Source organism: Labeo rohita, chromosome 11 (assembly GCF_022985175.1).
Source record: "Labeo rohita strain BAU-BD-2019 chromosome 11, IGBB_LRoh.1.0, whole genome shotgun sequence".
NCBI lineage: Eukaryota > Metazoa > Chordata > Actinopteri > Cypriniformes > Cyprinidae > Labeo > Labeo rohita.
The window spans coordinates 19,839,983-19,855,030 of record NC_066879.1 but is presented as its reverse complement, the minus strand read 5'-3'; the positions used below and the strand labels follow the sequence as shown (position 1 = coordinate 19,855,030).

At 38.0% G+C, this 15,048-nt stretch overlaps 1 protein-coding gene across 1 annotated transcript in view; it reads left to right on the top strand.

Moving 5' to 3' along the window:
• Window positions 1-15,048, top strand: part of cntnap5l (contactin associated protein family member 5 like) — an 83,190-nt gene that overhangs the window by 43,509 nt on the left and 24,633 nt on the right. Inside the window, exons 4-7 of the mRNA XM_051123264.1 lie at window positions 6,489-6,636; window positions 8,318-8,521; window positions 8,699-8,883; window positions 11,760-11,903. Coding sequence (XP_050979221.1) covers window positions 6,489-6,636; window positions 8,318-8,521; window positions 8,699-8,883; window positions 11,760-11,903 — 681 coding nt within the window. The remainder of the gene's footprint in view (window positions 1-6,488; window positions 6,637-8,317; window positions 8,522-8,698; window positions 8,884-11,759; window positions 11,904-15,048) is intronic.

Genomic DNA, 15,048 nt, shown 5'->3' with positions numbered 1-15,048 from the left:
GGGATGAAAGAGCGTCACGGTGTTGTACTATATTGATTAGCTTCTCCCACTTTAGCTCAGGGCATTCAAATACCATCACATTGGGAAATAAAGAAACAAGAAAGCTGCTAGACAGCATTTTGCAATTTTGAGCTTTGTTTTAAATAGATTCTTTGCATACTTTGCATTTTCAGATGAATATAAACCAGTTTGGGAGATGCTGATATCTGTAAGATCTGGGATGTGTAGTTGGCCTATTTTGCAGGTTTCAAGTTTTATGATAGATTGAGAACATTTGTGAAACAGCTTATGTAATACAAACTTAAAGGGTTTATTTGAGTTTTGTTTTGTACCTCCTATAACGCATATGACCTGATTAATTTAGTTAAGTATAGTCTATATCAGGGGTGGCAAACGTCGGTCCTGGAGAGCCGCAGCCCTGCATAGTTTTGCTTCAACCCTAATCAAACGCATTGAACAGGCTAATCTAGGTCTGAAGGGTTACTAGAAAGCAACAGGCAGGTGAGTTTTAATTAGGGTTGGAGCTGAACTCTGCAGGGCTGCGACTCTCCAGGACCGGCATTCGCCACCCCTGGTCTATATAAAGGAACTTCACAGTTCACAAACTTTGTCTGCATGTCAAAGAAAGTACCATCTCCTTTTTTAATAGCTTAATTCAAGGCTTAAGAATTTAATTTAACTTTCAATAAGTGATATTTACAGTGTGTTGCTTGGTCCTCTCCGTTTTGTGTGTCTCACTAATGAGAAGCTATTGTACTTGTCTCCGTCTCTCTCTTTCCTCCTCTCTCTTTCCGTACGCTAAATGAACACATAAAAACTAAGCCTATTGTTTAGTACATGGATGAAACACCTGGCCCTTCATCCTTGAGTTGAGAAGGTGAATCACTTGTAAATTAAGTTTTCCTGTCTTCGTCCTCTGGGATGTTGAGGGGGGGAGTTCAAAAAGCATTGTATTATTCCCTTCTTCTCTGAATAAAACATACATAGAGCATTGTTGAATTATAGATTTAGAGAATTTTTGTGTTGCACTATTTTTTCATCCTTATTCTCCTGTGTAAATTTTTAAGCACAAAGGTGATGATATTATGGATGTTGTGGCAGAAATATCTGAAGGAATGTCAAAATTGGCCATCCACATATGTAGGTCATTCAGACACAATTCATCATCCAATGTTATATTAATAAGTGGGCACTGTAAAAAACAGTTTGTTGAATCAACTTAAAATAATTTGTTACCTGGCTGCCTTAAAAGTTTAAGTTCTGTCGGTGCCGATAGCCTTGTGGGAAGTGTGCCGACATGTGGTGCAATTGCACCTCGGGTGTCCCGAGTTCGAATCCCACCTCGTGGACCCTTCCCGATCCCACCCTCTCTCTCACTTCCTGTCATATCTACACTGTCCTATTGAAGAAAAATTAAATAAATAAATAAGTTCGGTCAACTCAAAAAAGTTTAGTCAACTTTAAATGTTAAGTTGTACTAAGTGACAACTTAGATATTTGAGTTGATTCAACTTAAGCTTTTAAGGCAGCTGGGTTACTTACCCAGCTTTTAAAGGAGAAGTTCACTTCCAGAACAAAAAATTAGATAATGTACCCACCCCCTTGTCATCCAAGATATTCATGTCTTTCTTTCTTCAGTCATACATAAATTATGTTTTGTGAGGAAGATATTTCAGGATTTTTCTTAGTGAACTTCAATGGCTTAGTGGACTTCAACTCCCCGAGTTTGAACTTCCAAAATGCAGTTCAAATGCAGCTTCAAACGATCCCAATTGCAGTTGTAAATGATCCCAGCCAAGGAAGAAGGGTTTTATCTAGCGAAACGATTACATATATATAAGTAGCGATTACATGTATATACTTTTTAATGTCAAACGCTCTTCTTGTCTTGCTCTGCCTGAACTCCGTTTTTTCTGGTTCAAAAAACTCCCATCTCATGTTCTAAGGTTAAAAAGTATTTAAATTGTATTTTTTAAAATGTAAATAACCTATGGTTCCTCTAAATGAAACCCTTCTTTCTCAGCTGCGATCATTTACAACCATATTTGGGATCATTTGAAGCCGCATTTAAACTGCATTTTGGAAGTTCAAACTTGGGACACCATAGAAGTCCATTATATGGAGAAAAATCCTGATGTTTTCCTCAAAAAACATAATTTCTTTACGACTGTCACGCTCAGACGAAGCACACGAACAACGACGTAAATAAACGAAAGGTATTTAATAAATCCAACAGGGAACACAGGAGACACAGGAACACAGGGTAGTAACATTAACGTCCAACAAAGCAAGAGGGGAAACACACGCTATATATACACACAGACTGATTACAGACACAGGTGTTGACAATGAGGGAGAAACCAAAATACACAGAACTGCAGGGGAGATGATGGAAGAAACCAACTAGAAAGTCCAGGGGTGTGACGTTACCTCCCCCTCCCGGAAGGCGCATCCTCGCGCCAACAAACAGGGACAACAAGATGTACAAAGTCTTAGGAGGGGGCTTCGGTGGAGGACGGACTCCCGGGAGGAGGGCAAAAGATGGAGTCCAGGGTGATGACGGGATATTCCATGGACGTGATGATGGAGGGAGGAGCCAAGGAGGTGACAGGAGGGGGCTGGAGCAGGAGGAGCCAGGTGAGACCCAGACCGCAGCCATGATGGAGCCCCACGGTGGAGCCGCTGGAGGGAGGAGCCATGGTGGAGGAAAGGCTAACGACTCCGACGGAGGCGGAGCAGGTGGTGGTAGAGCCCGAGGCGGAGACGGAGAGCCGATGATCCTGGACGACCCCGAGGATCCGGAGGGCCCAGGCGGAGCCCAAGGCTCTGGCGACCGAGGCGGAGGCGAAGATGAGGGATCCTCCAGCCATGACACCGATGGAGACTGGCAGACCTGGAGGCGAAGATGAGGGATCCTCCAGCCATGAACCCACCGCACAGATGGTGGGCTGAGGGTGAGCAGATGGGCTGCCAGGAGACAGCGGTGGCGGGACTGAGGCCGCAGAAACAATAGACAGAGGGAGGGTGGGTGGGAAATGCAGGCAGTCAGGTCATTTAGATGGTGGAAGGAGAGCGGGCATGTCTTCATATATATCTTCAAAGACATTAGTTAAAATTTGTTCCAGAAAAATTTGTCCCAGATCCAGGCGTCGCTCACCCTCAGCGGTGGTGCAGTGGGCGGTGCTGTCCTCAGTGTCCTCGGTGCTGTCCTCAGCACCCTCACGCCCATCAGGAACGTCCACCGTCGCAGGCTCTGTGGCCGGCTCTCGCACCTGGTCAGAAGCAAATTCCTCCAGCTCCGTGGCGATCACTCGCTCTGTCGCTCCGATGGGCGATGGCTCCTGGGTCGCGCTGGTAGTGTGGGATCCGTCTGCGGTGGGCTCGGGCTCGTGCTCTGCGTGTCGGGGTGGTGGTTGGCTGGGTTCTGGGTCAGGAGTGGCACTAGCGAGACTCTCCAAGGAGCAGGCGGGGAACGAGGGTTTGTTTCTCGCCAGTGTCCACTCCACAAATGCGGCGAAATCCGCTCGAGGGCCGTCCTCGGACGACGGCGCTCTGCATGACGCGTTGAGGCTGGCATTATAAAACGCACAGAGCGTGTCGTCCGGGTAGCTGGTGGTGTGAGCTACTACCTGGAACATGATGGTATATCCCTCGAGCGGTAAATCCCCCTGCTTCAGCCGAAGGAGGATGAATTCAGGACGGAGTAGGGAAGCCATGGGGGAAACACAACGGAAATAAAAGACTGTGGAAAAAATGACGAAAAATAAAACGGAGGGGAAAGCACGAAAAAACTGTTTCGGTTGGACGTTCTGTCACGCTCAGACGAAGCACACGAACAACGACGTAAATAAACGAAAGGTATTTAATAAATCCAACAGGGAACACAGGAGACACAGGAACACAGGGTAGTAACATTAACGTCCAACAAAGCAAGAGGGGAAACACACGCTATATATACACACAGACTGATTACAGACACAGGTGTTGACAATGAGGGAGAAACCAAAATACACAGAACTGCAGGGGAGATGATGGGAGAAACCAACTAGAAAGTCCAGGGGTGTGACAACGACTGAAGAAAGAAAGGCATGAACATCTTGGATGACAAGGGGGTGAGTACATTATCTGTAATTTTTTGTTCTGGAAGTGAACTAATCCTTTAAGTTTAACAAACCAAATTTTTTGTTAAGTCAACTCAAATATCTAAGTTGTAACGAAGTACAACTTAACATTTCAACTTATTTTAAGTTGACTGAACTTAAAATTTTAAGGCAGCGGGGTAACAAATTATTTTAAGTTGACTTAACAAATTGTGGGGGGTTTTTTGTTTTGTTTTTTACAGTGTAAGGAAGTATAAGGACTGGCTTTTCCAGAGATTGTTTAGATTTTATGAAAAGATGAAATTTTAAAGAACATGCCAGGAGCTCACTTTAAGCAGTAAGAAACTAACCAGAATTCTAGTAATTCTCTCATTTAATGACCTCTAGGAGAACACATTTTATTCTGATTGCTGCCTGTAATAATTCTGAGAATGGTTGCGCTGTTACATTATAAAAATCATTTCATCATCCTAGCTTATTTTCAATTTCCTCACCATTTTCTTTGCATCTGTGATTTTTGTGTTCTCACTAAATGAATTATTAATATCAAGTTCAACAGCCTCAAAGACAACAGTCAACAAAGATCAAAATCAGTCACATAGTACTAGCTTCTAATTAGGCATTAAAAAGAAATGCGAAAGAAATATATATTTATATCAGCTATGCTGACTTCTTTCACCTTACTGGCAGTAATAGGCATTTGTTTATTTATATATTTTCATAATTAAAAGTAGATGATTGAATAGGCCAGTTCACACAATGTTTAATGATATTCCACTCATTTACATCATACCTCAGTCATGCTGGAAGCTTGTCAGCCGTTAGTCAGAGGTTTATTCATGCTCACAGTCTGTGAGCAAGGGCTTAAAATCCACTTGGCAATGAGCAAACATTCCAGTCACTCTATCACACAGAAAAAAAGGGAGAGATCTTTCTCCCTCTATAAGTTTTCTCATACTTTCCCATTGTTTCATCACACCCTTGATCTTTCATTAACTTTAATGATGCAGACAAGATGAAGGAAATGAGTTTATTCTGGTTTGTATGCTGTCGGCGTGCGTTAGCTCGATGAAAGACAAACAGACTGGCCGCCATCTTCCAAAAATCATTTGGCAACTTCCCCCCTACAAGCTCGGGGAGTGATTTATTTTTCAAGGATCCTTTAATAAAAATGACAAAACAAAACAGCCCAGCAGAGATGAATCAGCACACAGATGAAAGACTGAGAAGGTCAGAACTCATCAGAAAATCATTTAGTCTCATTTCATCATCGCTGGGGAGCAAAGAACCGAACTCAGAGTGGATAATTTGTGCTAATATAATGTCTGCATCGTACAAAGCACTGGTGTCTGCAGGGCCTGGTTAGCATGGCAGCTGTTTTCTTGAAGAGCCTTTAATAAACTGTCGCTGAACCATGTTGAAAACACACATTTGTTTTACTGTACTGTTTAACCAACATTTTGGGGGACATTCTGGCCTGTTTGACAGACAAACACCAAACTAGGACAATAAAAGAGTATTCTAGTCTTTCATGCAGGTCCATTTTTGAACCTTTGAACTGTTTTCAACATTGATAATAAATGTTTCTTGAGCAGCACATCAGCATATTAGAATGATTTTTCTTTAAAAAAATTACCAACCCCAAACTTTTCAGTGGTAGTTTACATAGAACCTTTCATTTCATTATTAACATAGTAACTATTACAGGAGAAGTTCACTTCCAGAACAAAAATTTAATAATTTATTAGATGTTTTTACCCCCTTGTCATCCAAGATGTTCATGTCTTTCTTTCTTCAGTCGTAAAGAATTTTGTTCAGGAATGTTCTCCGTATAGTGGACTTCTATGGTGCCCCAGAGTGTGAACTTCCAAAATGCAGTTTAAGTGCAGATTCAAAGGGCTCTAAATGATCAATCAAATCAATCGGTTGTTTTCTAAAAAACGATTTTGAAGTTGGAGGAGAAAATGAGATGTATTGAACCGGAATCCATAGAGTTCACGCAGAGCTAAACAAGACAAGCATTTCAGGATTAAAATGTATATAAATTGTCATTTTTTAAAAACAAATAACAGATCGTTTCGCTAGATAAAACCCTTCTTCCATTGGCTAGGATGGTTTAGAGCTCTTTGAAGCTGCATTTAAACTGCATTTTGGAAGTTCAACCTCGCGGGCACCATTGAAGTCCACTGTATGGAGAAAACTCATGAAATGTTTGCCTCAAAAAACATAATTTCTGTACGACTGAAGAAAGACATGAACATCTTGGATGACAAGGGGGTGAGTAAATTATCTGTAAATTTTTGTTCTGGAAGTGAACTTCACCTTTAAGGACTACCTGACCAATATCACTAAATATATGTTTTTGTGTGCCTGTGTGTATATTTACAGACATTTACAGGAAACAGTGACACAGACACAGTGGTCCAACACAAACTTCCTCACTCAGTCAGAACTCGTTATATGCGTCTACTGCCCCTTGAGGGAAGTCCCAAAGGAGGAATGGGTTTACGGCTAGAGGTCTATGGCTGCACATACAGTAAGTAATATCTTACATGAACTGATCTTTAGAGATTCTCCATCATATGTTATTATTTTTTTACTGAGCTATTGATATCTTCTATCCCATACCCCTAAACCTCACCATCACACAAAATGTTGTGCTTGTTTAGAGGCAATATATAGTATGTTTATTAGGGCCCGAGCAGCGATGGTGTGAGGACTCTATTGGAATTGTTTTTTTTTTTCTTCTTCTTCTTCTTCTTCTCCAAAATGAATCACATTTTTGAGGGTCTAAAAATACTTGAAAACTCATGAAACTGCACACGCGCCAAAAGTGGGTGTGGCAAAATGGCTCGATAGTGTCACCTAAAAAATTTAAACGAAGTGCCACTCGAGCTATATTTCACATACATACATACATGTAACACACCAATACCTACAAATGTCCCGCGTTACAAAGTCCAAAACCCAACAGAAAGTCTGTTATTTTAAATTTTCTCTGCAAGTTTTGTGCCGTTTTTGCCATTTTCAGGCGTTGTATTTAAACAAACTCCTCCTAGAGATTTAAACAGATCAGCACCAAAATTTGGAGAGTGTAATCTAAAGCCCTTTGTGACGTGCAAATATCTTGAATTTCCGTTGAAGGGCGTGTCCGAACTTGACAAGGGCCTGACAAACTTCGATGTTTCGCCACGAAAGAGGAAGTTGTTATAATTCAGGCATGCGATGTCTGTTCTGCACCAAAATTCACGTTTGATAAGACTCCTGTCCTGAACACATGCCCATATTCAGTTATAGTCATAGCGCCACCGGCTGGCTACAGGAAGTGGCATGTTTTATCCTCTAACAAACTCCTCCTAGAGATTTAATGACATCAATATTATATTTGGTCAGTCTAATCTAAAGGACTTTGCAATGTTAAATTGCGAATGTGTTGAGTTTTCGGCATGTGTGTGGCAGCCTGACAAAGTTCGATGCTTCGCCATGGAAAAAGAAGTTGTTACAACTCAGCCATTCAATGTCCAATCTGCACTAGACTTCACATGTTTGGTAAGAGTCCTGGCCTGAAGACATCTAATGGCCAATATTCAGATATAATCATATCGCCACCTGTTGGTAACAGGATTTGTTTTTTTTAACACTAACTCAAACATACCATGTTTAATCTGCACCAAACTTCATATGTTTGATCAAAGTCCTGGCTTGAAGACATCTACATGCCAATATTCAGTTGTAGTCATAATGCCACCAGCTGGTAGCAGGAAGATTGGCACATATAAATGACTTTGACATATTCCTCCTATATTTACCACTTTAAATGCATATTGCTCACTGTTCGCTGTTTTTCTAAAGCCATCGGCTGGTGGTGAGCCCAGGTGCGAGGGCCTTTTCAATGCTGCTTGCAGCTTTTATTTACAGTGTGTTTTTTTTAAATAAATGTTATTTACTGTTCTTCCCACAAAGCAGGTAAAGCATGATACCCACACCTTCAAGAAGCATATCAAAAGTACCATTTCATTGTCCATCAGTTTCTGTTAGCATCTTTCCTACCATATTTAAGATCTGAAGAAGTCAGCTGCCTTCAAACATTCAGCACAGCTTCATTCTCAAATCAAGAGGAAGTATCAGAGCACACAGATCCTGGAAGGTCAGAGAAAGTGCACAGAGTGGAGGGTCTTCTCTCATTCTCTTTGATCTCCTTTTGCTGTCCTCCTCAGAATCTGACGTGGCTGACTTCGATGGTCGCAGTGCCTTACTCTACCGGTTCAACCAGAAGTCCACCAGCACAGTAAAAGACGTGATTTCCCTGAGATTCCGGAGCCATCAAGCAGAAGGGGTTCTGGTTCATGGGGAGGGACAAAGAGGAGATTTTCTCACTCTGGAGCTTCAGAAAGGAAGACTCATTTTGCATCTTAATTTGGGTGAGAGAATATAGGGTGGGACACAAGTGTGCGCAAGTGTCTTGATGGATCAGAGAGTGAAATGAGAGATTAAAGAAAAGTACCTCAGACGTAGCGAGTTTAGATGCCTGGCTGAATTCTTTGCTTTTAAGTTCCAAAGTCTAGGTTTCTATTCTCTCTTTTGCTGTCCCCGTACAGATGATGCCAAGCCTCAGTCTACTGGTCGTTCATCTTCTGTCATGCTAGGAAGTCTGCTGGACGACCACCACTGGCACTCTGTTCAAATTGAGCGCTTTAACAAACATGTCAACTTCACCGTGGATGGACACACACAGCACTTCCGCAGCATGGGACAAGAGGACACACTGGAGATAGACTATGAGGTGAGATCTGAGTGTAAATTATTGTAAATCGGAATATAATACAGGTAATTTGTTTATACAACACTGAAAATATGATGACAGGCTATCCCTAATACATAACAGACTCTGACACAACTAAATATTTGAAAAGAACTTTTTGTCATAACAGAACAAAACAATAAGAAGAAAAGAATAAGATATATTACTGTGACATGCATAAAGATATCTCGCACCCTTGTTATCTGAAACCATGTTTCAAAACATTTTATTCAATCACTGTCACTGCAGACTTATGAAAGCTTGAAACAAAGTACTACAGAGAACAAAGTCAGTAATTTCAGGAATTTTAGCACAGCCAAACAAACAGACCCTTTGAAATGAAATACCACTAAAAAGTTTGGGGTCATTGAGATTTCTTTTTTGATGCTTTTGAAAGTCACTTATGCTCAAAAATACAGTAATATTGTGAAATATTATTACAATTTGAAATTACTGTTTCCGTTTTAGTATATTAAAAAGTAATTATTCCTGTGATGTTACTTTCAGTCTTCAGTCTTCCTTTAGAAAGCATTCTAATAAACTCATTTGTTGCTCAATAAACATTTATGATTTTGGACTACAAAACCAATTATAAGTAGCATGGGTATATTTGTTGCAATAGCCAACAATACATTGTATGGGTCAAAATTACATATTTATCTTTTATGCCAAAAATCATTAGGATATTAAGTAAAGAGATATTTGTCAAATTCCTACCGCAAATATATCAAAACATAATTTGTGACTAGTAATATGCATTGCTAAGAACTTAATTTGGACAGCTTTAAAGGTGATTTTCTTTCTTTTTTTGTGCACCTTCAGATTCCAGATTTTCAAAAAGTTGTATCTCGGCCAAATATTGTCCTAACAAACCATACATCTATGGAAAGTTTATTTATTCAGCTTTCAGATGATTAATCTGAAAAAAAAAAAAAGAAAAAAAATGTATCCTTATGACTGATTTTGTGGTCCAGGTTCACTTTTTTATTACTATTAATAAAGCGTTCCTACGCGGTTTGGAAAAGTAATTAAAAGTTTATTTTGCTTTAAGTAATTTCCAAGTCTGGAAAAGTATGGAAAAAAGAAAGCAGAGTATATTTGCATCTCCAGACTTTTGCACCCTATTTAGTTTTTTTTATATATATATATATAATAGAAAACTAAGAATTTACTGAAAATAAATGTATCATACAAGTAGTTTGTTTTCATGCCATCTGTTTAGTGATTATTTACTGATTGTCAAACACGACTTAATAAATTCAAGATGAATTGTAGGACCTTTGCATAAAAAAAAAAATACAGACTTTTATGTGCACACAAGAAACTATTAAACTTAATGCACACTGAGCCACCTGTTGTGCCATCAGCCTATTTCGCGGTGTGGTTTCTTGGCCACCACAGAGTATGTGTTAAAGAGACTAAAAGCTTAGAAATATGACATACTACCCTAGCGAACGCCAAAATTTGAACACTTTTTACAGTATCGGTCTTTTTTTATAGACCCTTGAATTTGGCAAACAGGACAATGCACACAGCCATATTATACCCTCAGCCGTTTTTGTGTCATGGTTTCTCTGCTGCCACAGAGGTTAAATTGGATTTAGGCCTTGATATTAGAGGTAAGGAAAGCCAAATTTTGAGCAAGTAGAATTCTATTAATTCATGTGCCTCCATGCTCTTGTTTTATTCATAGTAAGATGGCAGTGATGCACAAAGGCAATAGTTTATATGAAACTTGGAATTGTAATGCAGAAGCATGCAAAGACTTTCTCGAGGGCACAAAAAAGTTTCTTGTGTGCATGTAAAAGTCTGTATTTTTTATTGTTATTTTTTATTAGACCTGAGAAAATAAAAATAAGTACAGATGACTGAACTGTATACCAAATATAAAGCCGAAAATAATGCTGTATGAACCATTTGTGTTAAATACGCTCTAAATATCTACTGAGATATTTGGAAATTTGAATTTGGAAAAGTATGAAATTTTCAAATGGAAAACAGCTGGGCTAATTAATATATTTGTGGAAAACAATGCCCTTTTTTTAGGATTCTGTAATGAATAGAAGCTTCAGTGGAACAGTGTTTATTTGAAATAGAAAATAAGAATTTTTTGTGGGCATTATACATATTTATACTGTCACTTTTGATCAATTAAAACCACTATTATTTCTTTAAAAACACAATTTTGGGTAGTGTAGATACTTGGATCACTATCAGTCCAAAGACTTAAGTGTTTTTCTCATTTTCTGTAATTTTTCTGTCATTTTCACCTTCAGTTCTTCAACCTTCCATCCCTCCATTTATTCTTTTGTGTGTATAAGTGATTATTTCAAACATGAGAGCACACATCCCCTGTTTTTGTATTTTTTACTCATTCACGCTTAAATGATTAATGGGTTCAATACTGAATGAAAATTGATACCATTTATTATAGATTAACCTCGTTACAAACAGCTGAAATATTTACAACTTCCCTCTCTCTCTCTATTTTTTATTTTCCTTGTTTTTTTTTTTAAGAGCTTCCAATCTTGACAAGGGCAGCAGGGTATATAATTTTCTCATGGAGATTGTGAGTGCCTACTTGATACTTTGTACCATTACTATCAAGGTGCAGCACTCAAAATAACAAGCAAAAGTGCACCTACACCACAATCAAAGCCCAACTAGATATATGCTCTGAAAATACAGCAATCAGCTTACTGATTTTATTAAAAGCTGGGTAAAACAGGCCCACAAAGTAGCCCTAAAAACTATTCCTTGCCGTGAAAACAGTATTGTTACTGATCTCTGGGATATGTGGTTGTTTTGTGTGTTTGTGTGCGTGTGTGTGTTTCTGTGCTTGTGTGTCCTTATTCAAGCTCAGTTTCGGAGGAATCCCTTTGCCTGGTAAGCCTGGGACGTTTCTCCATGAAAATTTCCACGGCTGCATAGAAAACCTCAACTACAATGGCGTCAATGTTATAGACATGGCAAAAAGACGGAAGCCACAGATCTATACAGTGGTAAGCATGAACTTTTACAAGTGCTTTTGTAAGTGGAAATATCGCTTTTTCAGCATGCCCATCAATGGTGAGAATCAAATGGCACCTAGTGAGTGTGAAGGCCATCAAAACTCACTGTGAGTTGCAGTCTTGCTATTTACAAAGTAATGTGAGACCACAAAAGCATAGCTTTGTTGACATTTTTGTATTATGTCTTTATTCACACAACAGGCCTTTATATCTAAAGTAGTGTCACTTGGCAAATTACAGTAGATCTGTGTGTGTTTCTGCAGTTGCGTGAAGTTGTGTGCATCGTACCATAAAAGAGCTCTCTTTCCCTAATTAACAGGCTGTGAAGGCTCTTCTCTTGTCCATTTCTCTCTCGCTCTCTCCGGGTGGTCTAATACACTTATCACAGACAGGAAAAGAAGAGCAGTGTCACATAGTGATCTTCATTTTGTCTTCCCCTCCCTCTTGTCAGAGGCATTTTAAGATAAAGATCTTACCAGCTTTTTGCACTACAGTACATGCTACAATCTACATACTGTAGATTGAGGCGCTCCACACGTTACTCACTGAATAATGTTCATGCAGTGCTATAGCTATTTATTTATACAATAAACTGTTGTGGTACAATATAATTTAAGGCTGCATGATATTATAATTATGATTATTAATTGTGATTAAAAGGCTGTAGCAACTGTATGCCACATTCTTTTCCACTTTCAAAACAAGAACTGGGAACTGAGAACTTCAGTTTCAAAAAGGACCTCAAAACAATAGTTAAATTAAATTGAACCTAGGCTTTAATGTACTTGTAAGGAGGAAACCTGAATTTTTCATCATTAAAATGTTGAGAGGTATTAATCTGTAGCAGGTTTCTCAATCTTGATATTATAAAATCAAGGTTCCCTTGGGTCCTAAAACTCTTAAATTCAGTTTGATCAAATTTGTGACCCTGGACCACAAAACCAGTCTTAAGTTGCTGGGGTACATTTGTAGCAATAGCCAAAAATACATTGTATGGGTCAAAATTATTATTTTTTTTTTAATGGCAAAAATCATTAGGAAATTAAGTAAAGATAATGTTCCTTGAAGATATTTTTTAAAGTTCCTACTGTAAATATATGAAAACTTAATTTTTGATTAGTAATATACATTGTTAAAAACTCTATTTGGACAACTTTAAAGGCAATTTTCTCAATATTTAGATTTTTTTGCACCCTCAGATTCCAGATTTTCAAATAGCTGTATCTCGACCAAATATTGTCCTATCATAACAAACCATACATCAATGGAAAGCTTTTTTATTCTTATTATTATTAGATATAAATCTAAATTTTGAAAAATTGAACCTTATGGCTGGTTTTGTGATCCTGGGTCACATTTAAGGTCATAAAAAGTGGTAAATATTTTAATATCTTAATAGTCTTAATTGTCATTCTAAGAGATATTAAATTTGGAACAAAACAGGAATCAGTATATTTTTAATATACTTTCATCAATACAAAGCCCCGATGATTTTCTAGTACACTATTATATTTTTCCCAATCACACTACTTATATGTTGAAAAAGCTGTATGTTTTGTTAAAAAATTATGTTCATATCACATACAACCCTGGTATTCAGATGTCTGATTTTGTAAAGTTGCTCATTCTACTCTGCGTTTAAGTATGAAAATTACCTCAAAAATAAATTCATTTCATAGTTTTGCCTTTAGTTAGAATAGGTTATCAAGACAATTATGTTGCGCTTCAAAAATAATAAGTGTTTATTGTGATATAACTTGTTTTATTTGTGTCTGAAAAAACAGTCAACTAAGTTACCCACTAGAACCCCCCTCAAAAAGAACTGGTTTGTCCAATTCTCGCATAATTTGCACAGTATGATGATATTTCTTCTAGAAGCACATGGATGAAACACTAGAAGTTATGTTCTCTCTCTTTCCCCTAATATTGATTAAACTAGCAAACCTGTGTCAAGAGTGGATTGCTTGACTGTCAACAGTGTTACACAAGTATTATTGCTGCAAATTTGAACACAGTTTAACTAAATCTTATGTTTTGTTTATGAAAATATATTTCTAAACATACCTTATGCTCAGTAGTTCTAGGTTCCATGTTGAGTATAGGCCCAAAACACTAAAAATGTCAACTGTGTTAGCCAGTAAAGGTAACATGGTGGACAGTAGCAAACATAGATGGTATTTTATGCACATATTCCTACAGATCACCTTTATTTATATAGCACTTTATACAATATAGATTGTTTCAAAGCAGCTATGTAAGGTCATGTTTGGGTTTTTGGGAAACAGGAAAACTTTTTTCTTCACATTGTCAAATTCTAAATGTACCCCTAATTATAGAATGACCCATATGACCTAGTGTGATTATTAAACTTTAAAAGTTAATATTTTGCACCGGATTATCCATAAAATATTTTCAGTGTAAGCTAATAGCGCTTCTCCCTAGGCTGGAAGAATAGACTAACAGCATTATTTGTCACATTCAATATATAAATAGACTGGTATCGGCACAATAATCTGTTTATTGCCTTATTTTAAACACATTGCTTTATGAGCAAAATACAATTTTGCTCAACCTTTAATTCACATTGATATTGATATATTACTATTGAATGAAAAATGTCTCATGTATTTTAAATACAAATTTTGCCGTTAAATGTGTCTGTTTAATTAAGTAAAAGAATTTAGGATTGACTCTGTTGATTTATATTGAAATTGTTTGGGTTTGTTCAGTAAGGACATTCAGTATTGTTATTTGTTCAGGTCTAAAAAGTCTTACATTTTCAAAACTTAAATTTGATTTTAAAAACCAATTTGTTTTTGTCCAGCCCCAAGGCTTTAAACTTTTTATTGAAGAATTTTTTGGCAAGTCTATGGCAAATATGTTTACAGAGGCTCTCAGAGGCTCTAGAAGACAAGCTGCACTCTATCATATTGTTCGCCATGGTTTTGCAATGAGATTTTTGCTCACAGTTTTTTTTCCTGCAAAACCTCAGACTATCTAAGACAGACCCCAAGGGTCCACAAACCCCAGTTTGAAAAATGCTGATCTAAAGAGTGTTAAGCTATTTGCTACGCTAAAAGAAAAATGACTTTTTTGTGTTTTAACCCATCTACCAGCACACATCTTTTGCTTTAAT